This window comes from Phocoena sinus, chromosome 10, assembly GCF_008692025.1.
Source record: "Phocoena sinus isolate mPhoSin1 chromosome 10, mPhoSin1.pri, whole genome shotgun sequence".
NCBI classification, from domain to species: Eukaryota; Metazoa; Chordata; class Mammalia; order Artiodactyla; family Phocoenidae; genus Phocoena; species Phocoena sinus.
In genome coordinates this window covers 62,605,066-62,621,561 of record NC_045772.1, presented here as the reverse complement: position 1 = coordinate 62,621,561, position 16,496 = coordinate 62,605,066, and the positions used below count along the sequence as shown (strand labels likewise).

At 44.8% G+C, this 16,496-nt stretch overlaps 1 protein-coding gene and 1 pseudogene across 6 annotated transcripts in view; both read right to left on the bottom strand.

Moving 5' to 3' along the window:
* Nucleotides 1-16,108, bottom strand: part of BIN2 (bridging integrator 2) — a 33,769-nt gene extending 17,661 nt beyond the window's left edge. For 2 of the 6 annotated variants that reach the window (XM_032644896.1, XM_032644895.1), the window contains exons 1-2: nt 15,819-15,879; nt 8,794-8,874 (exon numbers count right to left, since the gene is read on the bottom strand). Coding sequence is in view for 4 of the 6 variants with exons in the window: in XM_032644892.1 (XP_032500783.1) it covers nt 8,794-8,874; nt 15,819-15,899 (162 nt within the window). In the remaining 2 variants the exon portion in view is untranslated. Of the gene's footprint in view, nt 1-8,793; nt 8,875-15,818 lie in introns of all 6 variants that reach the window. The other 4 variants (XM_032644892.1, XM_032644894.1, XM_032644891.1 and 1 more) reach the window with 4 other exon arrangements.
* LOC116760272 lies at nt 4,872-8,787 on the bottom strand (annotated as a pseudogene).
* Nucleotides 16,109-16,496: the final 388 nt, after the last annotated feature.

Genomic DNA, 16,496 nt, shown 5'->3' with positions numbered 1-16,496 from the left:
ACTGTTGTGGCCTCTCCTCTCCTGTCGCGGAGCACAGGCTCCGGACGCGCAGGCTCAGCGCACGGGCCCAGCTGCTCTGCAGCATGTGGGATCTTCCCGGGCCGGGGCACGAACCTGTGTCCCCTGCATCAGCAGGCGGACTCTCAACCACTGCGCCACCAGGGAAGCCCAATCTTGCATAATTTCTACAAATGAAATTCTTAATTTTTTTTATCCCACTAGATATTATATGGCCTGAAAAATCAGATCAGTGATCAAGGCTACCATGTATGGTGGTACAGGTTGTATGTACACTGTTCAAAACTAAGGGTACTATTTATACCACAGTCCGTGTTTTAGAATCAAGTCTTTTGGTCAAAGTTCTTCTTTTCTGCTCCTGCTGTTTCCTTTGAGAGGAGAGAGAGAGAGAGGAGAGAGAGAGGAGAGAGAGAGAGAGAGAGAGAGAGAGAGAGAGAGAGAGAGAGAGAGAGAGAGAGAGGGAGATGGTGGTGGTAGTGGTAGTAGAGGGTGGGGTGGTGGGATAGCACCTGTGTCATTTTATTCCTTTGACCTGAAATGTCTCCAGGCTGAATAATCCCAGCATCTTTCTTCTCTCCTGACAAGATGTGACTCTCACAGTCTTAGCTTTCCACTGGTCTGGGAGTCAAAAACTTGTTTCTACTACCAACTAGCAAGTGATTCCACTTTTCTGGTTTTAATTCCCTCATCTGTAAATACCAAGTAAGACTAGCTCTAAATGTTACGATTTTATCACTTCTGCTCTCTAAGTCCTTGCAAAATTCTTGGCAGTATCATAAGGAGTCTGTGTTAGTCCTTCCCATCCCTTATATTGATACAAAGTCCCAGCCCTCAGTTAATGAATCACTCACTCTGGAAGTGTGTCCTAAGCACTCAGGTAGCAGAGCTACCTCCTAAGAGACTGGGGTTCTGAGGATGGAGAAGAAGTGCCTGTCCTGGGGTTCCCAACTTGCTAGAGAAAAATGGACTCAGAATCCCAAACACTCAGCAAAATAAGAGCATGACCAACCCTGAGCAAGTGCTGACAGTTCTTGATCTAATAGAGGTCCAGAAGGGAAAGATGAAGCTCGATTGTTAGATGTGATTTTAAAGGCAATGAACTGGAAGCAGCTGTCACTACCAGAAATAAGAGATTAAAGTGTTGCTTTACGAAAATAATTCTTTCCCATTGGCTTGGCCAAAAAGTTTGCTCGGGTTTTTCCATAAGATGTTATGGAAAAATCAACCCAATATGTGTTTTGAGGAAAGGGAAAGGGGGAAGCAAGCAGAGCCCTCAAAGAAAAATTACTTATGGAAATCTGATTAAGAACCTAGGCAAGTGTCAAGGCCTTGAAATCTGACTGGGATGTTTGGAAGTGTTATTTATTTATTAATAAAAAGTTTACCTACAGGTGCTACCTGGTGGCACAGTGGTTAAGAATCCGCCTGCCAATGCAGGGGACATGGGTTCGATCCCTGATCCAGGAAGATCCCACATGCCGCGGAGCAACTAAGCCCGTGCGCCACAACTACTGAGCCTGTGCTCGAGAGCCCGCAAGCCACAACTACTGAACCCGTGTGCCACAACTACTGAAGCCCACGCACCTAGAGCCCACGCACCTAGAGCCCCACAACAAGAGAAGCCCGCACACCGCAATGAAGAGTAGCCCCCACTCGCCACAACTAGAGAAAACCCGTGCACAGAAAGGAAGACCCACTGCAGCCAAAAATAAATAAGTTGAAAAAAAAAAAGTTTACCTACAAACTGGTTGCAGGTGAAAGGTAGGGCACATGACCAACTGGTCCAACTTCTGGAATTCTTCAATTTCCTTGACTTTGTCCTTTTTCCTCTCGTTCATCTTAGACACCTAGGTCCAGCTTCAGACCTGACTTTTTTCGCTGTCTTTCTCCTTAAACTGTGAGAGCCTTGAGAACAGGCATGTTGTCTTATTCAAGTTGAAGTCCCAGCATCTAGCACAGTGCCTGGCATACAGCAGGTACTTATAAAATGTTTGTTAAATAAACTTCCCAAGCATGTTCAAACACCAGTTACTATGTGTATCATTCTCTCAGGAGAAAAGTTTTTCCTTATTCCTAGCCTAACTCCATTTCATTTCTCAAATTATTTCCCTGCTCAAGTGGTGTTTAGTTGGTAGGCTCACATAGGGAATTCTGAGGGGGTTGTCCCACCTGATCCTCTTATTCTTCTTCTTGTTTTTTTTTTTAAATTTTTATTTTTGGCTGTGTTGGGTCTTTGCTGCTGTGCACGGGCTTTTCTCCAGTTGCGGCGAGCACGGGCTTCTCATTGCGGTGGCTTCTCTTGTTGAGGGGCGTGGGCTCCAGTAGTTGCGGCACACAGGCTCAGTAGTTGTGGCCTGTGGGCTCTAGAGCGCAGGCTCAGTAGCTGTGGAGCACAGGCTTAGTGGCTCCACGGCATGAGGGATCTTCCCGGACCAGGGCTTGAACCCATGTCCCCTGCATTGGCAGGCGGATTCTTTTTTTTGTGGTACGCGGGCCTCCCACTGCTGTGGCCTCTCCCGCCGCGGAGCACAGGCTCCAGACGTGCAGGCCCAGCGGCCACGGCTCACGGGCCCAGTCGCTCCGCGGCACGTGGGATCCTCCCGGACCGGGGCACGAACCCACATCCCCTGCATCGGCAGGCAGACTCCCAACCACTGCGCCACCAGGGAAGCCCTGGCAAGCGGATTCTTAACCACTGCGCCACCAGGGAAGCCCCCTCTTCTTGATGGCCCTTCCTTCATCTCCTACCCTTTCTACCCACACATCTGCCATTGTAGGTCTATCCTATAAGGTAGAGAAAGGACTGAGGGACAGAATGGGCCAAGAGTCAGAAACCTTTCAAAGCAGGTGTCAACTTACTGATTCCTATCCTGGAGTTGGAAGTAGAACAGTAACTGGAGTTGTGAAGAGGCCCAGGGTGGCCTCCTTGTGAGGTAGAGGAGAAAAAGCACAGGGTTTAAGTTAGAATCCTAGTTCTGCAACTCTTACGGTATATTATCTTGATTATATTACTTCCCTCTCAATCAGATCCTATTTCCCTTTGATGGAGTTAGACTAGATCAGTGGTTGTTGCCAAATGCTGTTCTCAGACTAGCTGCTACATAATAAACATAGAAAGCTTAATGTAAAACACAGATTCTCTAGTTAATGATCACCTATGGTTAATACCACACAAAAAAGGAGATGACCAGATATTATGTGCCTCCAGATGGAAGACTATAATACCTATGATAACAAGTATTCTTGCCTCCAAAACAAACAAAAACAAAAATCTGAATCTCATCAAGCCTCTAAATCTAACTATTAATTTACAGAAAATACGAGACAGAGTAACATGTTAAACAATACCATAGAGATGCAATCAGCAAAATTTAGAGACTGCAGGAAACTGCAGGAAAACAGCCTAATAACATCAATAAATAAACTGCAAAAAGGAGAGATTAGAAACCTACAGATTAAGAGATTTATTAAACATGGCAACAAATTGCTGATTTAAACAAATTGTTTAAAAAATGACACAATTAGAGGAGTGTGAACACTGAATATTTTATGATATTAAAAAATTATTGCTGATTTTTAAGATATTACTAAAATGTATGTTTTAGCTGGATATTTAATCTGAAATATCTGAAAATATATTTGTATTAAATTAAGTGAAAAAGTCAAGTTACAGGCCTTCCCTGGTGGCGCAGTGGTTTAGAGTCCGCCTGCTGATGCAGGGGACACAGGTTCGTGCCCCGGTCCGGGAAAATCCCACATGCCGCGGAGCGGCTGGGCCCGTGAGCCATGGCCGCGGAGCCTGTGCTCCACAATGGGAGAGGCCACAACAGTGAGAGGCCCGCGTACCACACACAAAAAAAGTCAAGTTACAAAACCATAAGAATGGAACAGTCTCACTTGTAAACCTATTTATTTGTTGTAGATATATTTAGAGATCATACACATACATAGCAAAGTAATTGTAAGCATAAAAAAACAACAGTAGTTGTAGCATGGGAGGTGTGAAATCATTATTTTTAATTCACTTTTTTCTTGATATACTTTTTTTTTTTTTGGCCATGCGGCTTGTGGGATTTTAGTTCCCCAACCAGGGACTGAACCCAGGCCCTGGGCTATGAGAGCACAGCGTCCTAACCACTAGATCACCAGGGAATTCCCTCTTGAAATACCTTCTGATTTGTTGTAATGATTAAATGTTTTATAGAAAAATATTTTTAGGTGTGATAATGATTTTGTGGTTATAGTTTAAGTCCTTATCTGTAGAAACTGATAATGAAATTTTTATAGATAAAATGATATCTAGAATCTGCTTCATAATGATCAAGGATGGGGAAAGTGGGTAAAGACATAGATGAAACAAGATTCCCAAGAGTTGATAAATTATTGAAGTTGGGTAATGGGTACCTGTGGATTCATTATACAGGTTTTTCTATCTTAGTATATACTTGAAATCTTCCATTAAAACAAGTTTAAAATATAGATTCCCAAGCCCTACTACCAGAGATGTTGCATTATTTCTCAAATGATCCTGATACAGTCAACTACTGAATTAGATTATAGCTAATATCCTTTTAATATAATTTTTTAAAAATAAATTTATTTTTTGGCTGCATTGGGTCTTCATTGCTGCACATGGGCTTCTCTAGTTGCGGCGAGCAGGGGCTACTCTTTGTTGCATGCGCGGGCTTCTCAATGCAGTGTCTTCTCTTATTGCAAAACATGGACCCTAGGCGCACAGGCTTCAGCAGTTGCAGCATGCGGGCTCAGTTGCTGTGGCACACGGGCTCAGTAGTTGTGGCTCGCGGGCTCTAGAAAGCAGCCTCGGTGGTTGTGGCACATGGGCTTAGTTGCTCCGCAGCATGTGGGATCTTCCCGGACCAGGGCTTGAACCCATGTCCCCCACATCAGCAGGTGGATTCTTAACTGCTGCACCACCAGGGAAGTCCCTAATATAATTTTAAAGAATTATTTTCCATATAATTCTTACATCATACCATAAAGAATTTGACTGGTCTTTGGCCCTGGTTTCTGAGAAGTCACTTATAAATCCTTGGCATTTTGTTATTCATGGTGGGCCTCTCAGATCATACCTGTGTCCATGCTAAACAAATGACTCAGGAATGGTGGCTGGTCAGGTGGGAAAGGTGAACCAAGTGATTAGAGGGTTGGGGCTTTCCTACAGGTGATATCAGTATGACCTCCAGAAAGGAGGGAAGTTAGAGATTAAGTTCAATCACACGGCCTATGAATGATTCACTATGTAATGAAATCACAATAAAAACTCTAGACACCTGAAGTTTAGGTGCGCTTCCCTGGTTGGTAATCCTACATCAACGTGCTGGGAAGGTGACGTGTCTTGAGAACACAGAAGCTTCATGTTTGGGATCCTCCCAGACCTCCCCCTGTGTGTCTCTTCATTTGGCTGGTCCTGATTTGTACCCTTTATAATAAAACTGTAATTAAGTAGAGCACTTTGCTGAGTTCTATGAGTCATTCTAGTGAATTACAGAAGATGAGTGGTCGGTAGGAACCCCCAAATTTGTAGCCAGTTTGTCAAAAGTGCAGGTGGCCTGGGAACTTTGGAGGTTTACAGATGGTGTCTGAAGTGAGGTAGTCTAGTGGCGGACTATGCCCTCAACCTGTGAAATTTGAACTAATTCTGGGTATTTAGTGTCAGAATTGCATTGCAACTGGATATTCATTTAAGTTAATAACTAACTCCCTTCTATTATAAAGAGGGGATCTAATTTCCAGGACTCATGTCAGAATTAAATGAGATAAATGTGATGCCTGGCACACAGAGATGGAAAGTCAATACCCTAAACCTCTGTAATCCACTTCTTTTCCCCCCTTTTTAAAAAATGAGCCACAAGTTTATTCTATAATTTTTCTGTAACAGGTAATGAATTCTGCAGAAAAATGCAAACATCACCTTTATTGTTAATATTTACATTTGGTTCTATAAACAAACTTGGCAAAAAAAAAGTAAGAATTTTTATACAAATTTTAAAAATTTCAATATGATCTTCATCACTTCTGAAAGCTATTTAAGTCAAAAGCCAGTAAATATACAGGTTGAAAGGGAAGAGAAAAACATTGACAACAGATTATTTGAATTTCCCTCTTCCCAAGTATCTAAAATATCACATATACCACTGTTTTCAGCATAGCTTGTGAAATCTAAAAATTCTGACTTCACTAGTCTGAAATAAATTCAGTAGAGATTGTAGTGGTGAACTACAGATTGTTTTCTTCTTGTGTAGTAAGAAGTTCAGTTCTCTTCTTATCAAACTCCACATTTGGTTCCAGATTTTTTTTTCTTCCTTATAATATTTTCACTCTCCAGTGGATTTTACCAGAAGGTAAACTACCTGTATTCTTGATGTCACATTCACTGGATTCCTAGGAGGACTCTTTCCCTGAATTGTTAGATGTTCCTGTAAACTGTTTATTGCTAACAGACTAGAATCATGACCAAATACTGAATGAAGGTCCTTTTCCTTCAGATCCTGTGCTGGAAAATGCAAAGCATCTGACTTTTCATTTTGGTTGAGATGCACTCTTATCCATATTGAAATTAGAAACGTATATACATGTCTGTGGCCTACATGGATAGTGATATACCCTTACTTCTAAGTCATTTTCATGTATAATTAATTTCTGTTCAGAAATGCCAGGAATGCATTCCTGCTCATTTTTATGAGATGTGAAAATTTTCTTTTATGTCATTTTCGGCTGGATTTAAAATGGAACATTTATTAGATGTTTTCTCATCAAGCCCTCTCAATTCACTGGAAAAGTAGGGAATATGTTCTGAAATAAACACATTTTGTTCAGGTTCCTGGGTTTCTTTATACAGGAAACTCTGCTCAATCACTTGTACGTTATTTTCCCTGAAGTCTGAGATGTACGTTGCGATTCTAGCTTTTCTTATATTCAGGCTTTTTCAGGACAGTTGCAGTAATAGGAGAAATGGATCTAATACTGTATTTTATTCTTCTAGGCATGTCCCTTTCATATTCCACAAAATCAAAAACTAACTTAGATACAATACCATCAACAACTTGATAGTGATTACTCTGTGCAAAGTTTCTGTGCTGCTCACTTAGAATATGTGGCTCGTATCTTCTACCTTTACAAAAGGCTTTTTGAGTCTACTTGTTCTTGCTTTTTGTGGGCCAATACCTATTCTTTTCCCCACATCGCTTACAGAAGTGCTTGATTTCTTGAGTAAATACTTTCTTTTATTCAAGGTAGCGTCTAATGTCATCAATATGAAGAATTTTTACTCCCCATGACAAGGCATTTGATAATATACTATTTGAAGGAAAAAAATCACGGTCATTTCTAGCTTTTTCGACCACTAATTTTCCTCTGATCAAACACACTGAATCTGGAGACTCAAATGAACTTCCATCATGGCTAGAATAAGGTGAAGTGGTTTCTGCACTATACGCAAATTCAGGGCTTGGTACACGAGAAATTTGTCCTTTTTATTTGAAATAAGATAACTGATATCTTTACTGAGAAATTCTTCAACTCGCCGTCCCAGATCCTTAATGTCCTTTGGCAGTTTTTCAGATACAGTGACAGAAGGTAAGTCAATGTAAAATACTTTTCCCCAAAGTGGCTTACTTTTGGATTTTCCTGGTTTGTTATCAGTTTTCACAGTTTAAAGACGGCTATTTTTTTTCATTTTTGACATGAACTCCACCCTGGAAATGTCCTTTGCTGTAGATCCTCATGGCTCTGTAGTTCATGGCAGACACCTGGCATTCACATGCTGGGTCTGGAGAGGGTGTCACGTCCAGCAGTTCTGGAAACACGGCTCTCCAAGGCCCGCTGACTGGCCAGCTGCCTCTCCCCTTTTGCAGGCCACCAACTGTTGTCCACTTCTTTTTTTTTTTTAATGTTACTATATATGAATTATATATTTTTTCTTGTTCCAATTGCATGTGCACTATAGAATTTTCAGAGTTGGCTGCAGTGACCTGTTATCCACTTTTTTTTTTTTTTTTTTTTTTTTGCGATACTCGGGCCTCTCACTGCTGTGGCCTCTCCCGTTGTGGAGCACAGGCTCCGGACGCGCAGGCTCAGCGGCCATGGCTCACGGGCCCAGCCGCTGCCGCGGCATGTGGGATCTTCCCGGACCGGGGCACGAACCCATGTCCCCTGCATCGGCAGGCGGACTCTCAACCACTGCGCCACCAGGGAAGCCCCTATCCACTTTTTAAAGTAAGTTTTCTACATAAAATTACCCATAACATCCAGTGAAGGCAGAAGGAACAGTGAGAACAGGAGGTTTGGGTGAGAATGACAGGTAAAAGATGGAGGTATTGTTTTAGAATAAATGGCTTTGGTGAGGTAGATGCGGTGGACAAAGAGGCAACAAAACACGGGGCCACCGAGATGAGAAGACCCTTAGGGTGGGAGAGAGGCAGCCTAGGGAAGACAGTAAGCCAGAAACTAAGGTTCCAGGGACTTGTTTTGATTTTGTCTAAGGACCTGGTGATGTCACTGTACCCTGGGGGAACCACCAAAAGAAAAGAAGAACACTCGTCTGTCCCCCTAAACCCAGAGTGAACAGGAACAGGAAAGGTAATTTTCTGTGGTCCCCAGGAGAAGGACAAGCAGCAGATCACCCTGTGGCCCTTACTCCTGGGGGAGGATGGGTTACTAGGGATGCTTGCTGATTTGCAGAACCTGCTGTTCTGCCACTCGGCCCTCATATCTTCTTTCTTCCTCCAAGCTTCCCTTTCCCACCCTCCAGATTACCTGTTGTTGGTAGAAGTTATTGGCATTTTGTTCAAACCGTTCATCTTTGGTTTCCACAGTTTTCCCCAACTTCTGCAGTACCTGGGGATATAAATCAGAGAGGTCCACACTGTTATACTCAAGTCTCTCTTAACTGTTGGCCTCATTTGACCCTGGCTTCTCTCAGAGTCTCAGATGCAACTTAAGGGATGTACTCACATCAGCCCAACAGAATTAGAAATATAGCATGTTGCTGAAAAATCAATCATGCTTTATGGTTCTTCTCAAATTGGGGTACTCCTGGGGATATGAAGCAGTGTACAAGGGGGTATATATAAAGACCAGAATAAATAAGGTATATGTTCCTGGAATGAAATTGTTATTTACAGTGGTTTTCGGCATGGGGGAAAGTATTATATTAAAATAAGAATTAATTAGAAGAATGTAAAATGTGCATGGTTTTTAAAGATAAAACATGAGCCTTGAAGATATTTTTTTACTTGAGAGACCCTCTTCCAGCCATAGCAGCAGATTCCTTTAGATAGATGAGGTCAGAGAGGCGAGCAGGAGACTCTCTTCTTCTGAAGGCCCTTGTGGAAAACTTTGAGAAGCCCTGATATAATGCATTTGAAACTCAGCTAGAAGTGAGGGCTGTCCATATTGATCTCCTCTCCCCTGGGACCGGGAGAGCCAACCATCATACTTATCTGAATGCTGATGCAAAGGACATGGAAATGAGAAAGGCACAGCTCCTGCTATCATAGGGGACACTCACTTATAACAAGGAAGACCCTGACTCTTGTATCTGTAACCCCATTTTGGAAGGAGGCACCACCATCCCCCAGACCCAAGTCAGAATCAGGAGTTGCCCTCAACTACTTCTCTCACTTCCTTCATGGAATCCCTCACCATCTGGAAACCATCCCATGATTTCCAGTCTCACTGCCATAGCTTTAGTCCAGGCCTTCACTGTTTTCCACCTGGCCTGGTCTATCATGCTGCTGCTTAAAACCTTCTGATGATTCTCCATTCATCTGCTCAACAGATTTTTATTAAATGCCCAATATGGGACTTCCCTGGTGGCACAGGGGTTAAGAATCCACCTGCCAACGCAGGGGACACGGGTTTGATCCCTGGTCTGGGAAGATCCCACATGTCGCAGAGCAACTAAAGCCCGCGCGCCCTAGAGCCCGTGCTCCGCAACAAGAGAAGCCACCGCAATGAGAATCCTGCACGCTGCGATGAAGAGTAGCCCCCGCTCGCCGCAACTAGGGAAAGCCCATGCGTAGCAACGAAGACTCAACGCAGCCAAAAAAAAGTACCTACAAGTTATAGTTCTAACTCTAGCATACATATGGGTCTCAATGATCTGACCCTTCATTGAGCCTCAGCTCTCAGCATTCCTTCTTCCTACCGGTCTCTCTCTCTCACAGTTCTTTAGTTTTCTAATAAGCCAAACTGCTGCTTGCTGTAGATACTGTTATTTACAGTGGTTTTCGGCATGGCGGAGAGTATTATATTAAATAAACCCATAACCCAATGCCCTCTTTCCAGAATGCTCTTCCTCACCTTATCTAAAAAGACCTGATTCATACTCTATATCCTTTATGACACTTAATCACATCTACTTTATCCCATTAATCAAGCTAAATGGCTCCCTCCTAAGCAGTTACAACTTCTGTACCTGTGTACACTTTTGTTACTGGTTTTTGTTTTTGTTTCTTTTGGCCATGTTGCCCTGCTTGTGGTGTATTTTAGTTCCCCAACCAGGGACTGAACTCGGGCCCCAGCAGTGAAAGCGCTGAGTCCTAACCACTGGACCACCAGAGAATTCCCCTATTACTATTTTATTATTTGCATTTATCTATGTCTCCTTCTAAACTGTGAGCTCCTTGAGGATTGGGCACTTGCCTTATCTGTATTTCTCAGTATCCAGCAAATAGATACTTAATACTTACAACAGGAAGAAGAGTGAGACTGATACAGGAGGGAACCAATGGACTGGGCCTTGAACTAAGATTTTACTAGGGACTTACCCGGTGGCGCAGTGGATAAGACTCTGCGCTCCCAATGCAGGGGGCCAGGGTTCGATCCCTGTTTAGGGAGCTAGATCCCACATGCATGCTGCAACTAAGAGTTTGCATGCCACAACTAAGGGGCCTGCAGACTGCGACTAAGGAGCAAGCAAGCCGCAACCAAGGAGACCGTCTGCTGCAACTAAGAGCCGGTGCAACCAAATAAATATTAAAAAAAGAAAAGATTTTGCTAGACTGAAATAAAGTAAAAAGGGTGAGGATAGAAAGAGGATTTCAGGCAAAGACAACATCAGCAAAGTCACAGGAGTATGCAAATTCATGGCAGTTTCATGAGATGGTTCAGCATGACTGGTTTAGGGTGTGTTATGGGGAGTGATGGGTAAGGAAACTAGAAAGGGAGATTGGAGTCTCATTGCGAAGGACTCTGAATCTTATGAAAGAGCGCCCAGGTCTTGGGTGTGAGACCGGCTCTATGTAGACTCTGACTAAGGTGTCTCCATTCTTAATCCTGGGGCTAACATCTCTCACTTCTGGAGCTCTCTCTATGGTGGTTAAGCTCAAGGTTGCTGGAGTGAGACAGATATATGCCCCTATCTTGGCTTTTCCACTTACTGGCTATAAGCCTTTGGGCAAATCACTTCAACTCTAGAGCCTCAGTTTACAGAACTCCCTTTCCCCCACTAAGATAATAATATCTCCTGGAGTTGTTGGGAGAATTAAATGATATTATACACATAAATTGCTTTCACAGTGCTGCCCTATGGTAAGTACTTAATACAAATATTACCATTGTGTCTAGTTCCACTCCCTTCCCTATAAACACCTGTCTTTATTTCCTTTTCAGTTTAGCCATATGTGTTTGTCTGTGTCTCTCTACTCCACCTCACTTGACAGCCAGCCCTGGGTGTGCAGAGTCGCTCATCTTCCCAGGCTCCACCCTCTGCCCCCAACCAAACACTGTCCTCTACCAGAAAGTTGCAACACCACCTTGTTTAGTGGTAATGGCAGCGCTCACTTCCTTCCTGCCACCCCTCCCTTCCTTTGACTGGGGCTTGGTTCTCCTGCTGGGGGGGCGGGGAGGGGTGCTGAAAAGAGAGAGGTGTCAATTCAGTCTAGAGTCAATGTGGCACACCCTGGAGCAGACCAATATCCCCAAACCCCAGAAGGCTCAAGGCAAAAAGGCTTGGAGGGTGTGGGAGTGTGTGTGTTGAGGGAACACTCCCACCTTCAACTCTGAAACTGAAAAGATGAGTATGATCACCCTGAAAACATAAGCCAATGCCCTGGGCCCAAAGTATCTGTTGCCTTAAGCAAGAGGGCCATGTGTCAGGGCACCTACACTATGTTGTAGATGTTCCTCCTCAACTAGAGTTCCTTGAGGAAGGAGGATGTAGGGATGCTCTACAGATGTTTGTTGAAAGAATTAATAATTCTACCTTTGGATTATTTACTAATGAAAGCTCATATAATGCCAATCCTTAAAGTCCTGCACTGAGAATTTCACCCCAGTTTGCCTGGCCTAGCAGATGAGAAGTTAGAATACAGATTATTTAAAGAGAAAGAGCAGGGACAAGAGAGAAAGTAAATGTGGCAAAATGTTAACACTTGGTGAAACAGGTGAAGAATATTCCAGTGTTCATTGACCTATTTTAATTTTTGTGTAGGTTGGGGTGGAAATATAAAGCTTAAAAAAAAATCACTGCAGACATGTTTTATATTTTAGTTAATTCTGTCAATTGGAGTAATTTGAAGAGGGGTTGGATATTAGACATTGTGGAATTTTGTTAGAAAATTTCTTCTTAGATGTGATGATACTGTAGTTATGTAAAAAACCCTTATTTTCAAGATATATTCTAAAGTAGGCTCTCCTTAATATGGCCCTAATATATTTTCCAGCCTTTCCTCCCACCACTCCCTGAGCTCCAGCTCAGCTGCATTTTTCCCTATTCCGCCTAAAAGGATTTCCAGATTCCACGCCTTGCTCACGCTGGCATTCTTCAGCTGGACTGCTCTCTCACCACTTGCCTGAGGAACTACTCATCAGCCATAATTCCTATCTCAAATTCAGCCTTCACTACAAAACCTCCCTCTATTCTCAATTCTTCTGTCCTCTGAATTTCCCACGGACAAGCAGATCTCTCAGGTCACTTATTTTACTTTAAACAAACAAACAAACAACAACAAAAGAACCCCCAACTAGACTGTAAGCTTCTAGCAGGCAAGAATGCCTCTTGCTTATCTCTAAATTCCCTCCGGGGTCCAGCCCAGTATCTCGGACAAAGGAGTTTCTCTGTAAATATTGCTGATTGAACCCTCTGGGATACAAGCTGAGTAAAAGTCAACAGATGAAAAGACCAACAAAGGAGTGGTAAACAATGAATGCCCTTTCTTGGGGGAGATCTGAGAAGTCTGCCACAGAGAAATCACAAACAGATGGTGAAAGTATTAGTTTGAAACGTGAAGATGTATCATACTGTAAAAACACAATAAAGCCAGACTCCTGTTGAGTCTGAGTAGAAACTGGAAAATAAAACAAGAATGCTTCATCTCCATTGTGTTTAACAGTCACCAGACCTTCACTCCTAGGTTTGCTCCTTCGAGATCAGCAGGAAGTGGGCAGGCACAGGAGGAAGTGGGGAGACACAGATGTTAGAGTGGTTTTTCAGGAGACTTGTAAAGAGAGCAGCCTGCGATTGGGATCCTAAGGCAGGACACCTGAGTTTCAGTGATAATTCTGCCACTTGCCAATCTCTTTTGAGACTCATTTCCTCATTTCTAAAGTTGGGATACTAATAGCATGCTTAAAGAGTTGAAAAGATGAAGTGAGATCATATTACAAGAATGTGGGCTCCATAAAGGGAGATATCATGTCCTTATATTCCTGTGCTTTGTCCATAGCAGGCACTTGATATGTGACACATGAGTTGTTACATATTACTCAGATGATTACAGTCAACTGCTTATGGTAAAACTGCAGTGTCCCAGTGAGTCCTTTCTTTTGACGATAACATTCTCCCTCTTTATCTTGCCTTCAGTAACTTCCCAAGACTCAAAAACTCTGGCAGGCTGAGCTGAGCTCTTTCTCCCAAACCTAGGCCATTCCCATTCTATCCAGGCAATATCCACTACCCCTAGGGTGCCAGCGGTACAGCTCGAAGTTCAATGTCTGCCTTTGTGTCTAAGTCTGGGTTCAGAGTATCTCTCTGTTTTCTGCAACAACCTGGGAGTTCCTCAGGGCAGATTTGAGTTTGCTCCTCTCTCTGCTTTCTCAGGGTTCAGACTAGGAAGAAAGAACAGGGTGTACCTGGGCAGCTGGTTCTCTTTTTGGGAAATACTTGATTCTGAGGTTTGAGGCGCCCTCTCCCCTTCTCACTTTGGTGTCCTCACCAAACTGAGTTTCCAAATCACTGAACATCAATTCTCATTTTACAGATGCAGAATCTGAAGCTCAGAGCAGGGATGTTATTTACCTGAGGCTTCGGAGCCCATGCTAAAAAAGGAAAGAAATCTTAAAGCAAGGGCGTAGTGTCGATAGGCTAGATGAGGACAGGTGAAAGAGTGAGGTAAAATCAATTGCTGTGTCTTTTAAACATAACTATCATCCACGAGTTTTTGGTCTTCGGCGATTTCTTTTCGTTTTTCCAACCCATAGAGTGGCTGGCCTTCTCTTCTCTAGTACCTCCTTTTCCTCCACAAACCACTTCTAACTAGACCTTCCCACAGGCTCTGATCACTATCAGATTCGTAACTAGACAGCCTTTGGAGAGACTGAAACCATGATCGAGGTGAAGTTAGGATAAAGTAACAAAGTCTAGCCACACAAAAATCTTTTCCTTTTCCTCTGCTCTTTCACATGACCCCAGCTTCCTCAGACAAAGACCGGGGGAAAAAACACACACACATTCCCCCTACCCTTCCACTGTGAGCCTCTTGAACATAGGCACTACATCTATATTCCATCAATTCTCTGTTGATAATCCCACTTGGGAGAGCTGGCTGCCTTTACTCCTTCCCAGCACTCAAGCTAGTGCTCCGCTTTTGGAAGATGATACAAATATTTAAATTCTTAAGCACATGGTGTTCATTCAAATGCTTCTAAGACCACAAAGTCTTAGAAAACCAAAATTCTCTCCCAGGTCCTTATCGCTCTCTCCCTCTGGTTCTTCTTCTAGCCTATTCATTTACCCATACCATCTCACCTACCAGAGTGTTGGTGGGTGGAGAGCAGGGGTTCAGGTTAGAAGCAAAGAAAATACTCTGAGCGGGTAGAAACAGTAATGCCACTGAAGTGTGTGGAGCAGCGTCCACACCATCTCCGTAGGTGGGCAAGTTATAGACGGACGTACAGACAGCCTACCTAGATGGAGCAGGGCCACCCACAGCTAACCGAGGATACAATGCAAAAAGAAGTGCTCTTTCCCCACCCTGAACAGGGTTACTCTCCAACGCCAAAGCGAGGCCCAGGAAGACGGGCTTCTGCTTACATCAGCTTAAGCAACACCCCGCGGCCAGGCCGGGTCAGGTACTGAGGCAATTGGGCAGAATTCCTCTAGTCCTCCTGGACTCCCGGTCCCAGCTAACGGGTGATGCTCGCTGGCAGGCCAGCTGGTCAGTACTGTCTTATGACTCTGGGAAATGACCCTCTTTGAACCTTCAGTTTCATCATCTGTAAAAAATACCACCTTCGCTGGGTTGCGAGGCCAAAATTTGCTACACAGCAGTCACCAACGTTAGTTCCTTTCTTTCCCCTTTTCTGGGTCAGCTTGGGCGTTGTTTAAGGTTCCTGAGAGAGGCCGTGGGAACCGTCTCCCAGCTTCCCCCATCCCTGCCCAAGTCCGGGCAAGGCTCTGCTTTCTCTCAAATCTGCCTGTTTCAATGGAAACCCAGTCCCCGCTCGCGTTTCCCGAGGTCAATCGGATACCCCTGAGGGCGGCCCAGCCTCCCGGCCCAGAGCGCCCTGCACGCCCTGGTCGCCCCGTTGAGCCTCGGCCTCGGCTCCCGGCTGCCTACCTTCTCCTGGGCCCTGCTGAACTTCTTCTGCACCTGCTTGGCGAAGAGGCCGGCAGCACCGCTTGCCCTGCCCTCAGCCATCCTGCCAGCTCCCCAGGGGCAGCAGGCCCTGGCCCGGAGCCCTGTGGTTTTCTCTGGGCCCCTGAGGAGGAAGCGAGGTTCCCGGCATGCCGCGCATCCGGTCGGGCGGGCGGGCCTCGCGACGCACACCCCGCCCCGCCGCCGCCTCGGGCTCACCCTGGGCTGCCCGAGGCTGCCTGAGGCCCAGGGCGCCTGGCCCTCACGGAGACCCTTGCAAGGCCCACTCGAGGCCCACCCGGTGGCGCCCCGGGGCCCTCCCCCGAAGCCCATCCGGCTCCTGGGTGCGGCCCGGGGAGGGGCCAATGGGGCACCTGTGGGGCTCTGGCAGGGGCTGGGCCTGCGCCTGTTCCCAGGAGGCGGGAAAGGCGGGCCTGCCCTCAGGCGGCGCTCCAAACCCTCTGGCCCTGAGATAGAGGAACACCAGCCCCGTTGAAGAGTTTGCAAACGTGCGCCAAGACTCAGTGTTCCCCAAGAGCCAATTAGCTGTAACCGATTAGCGGGGGTGTGTGTCGGGGGGGATAACTGAAACAAGGGGGTAGAAAATACTGTGATTTCCACTCAGCAAGAGGGTTGTATAAGGGACTTCTCTGGTGGCGC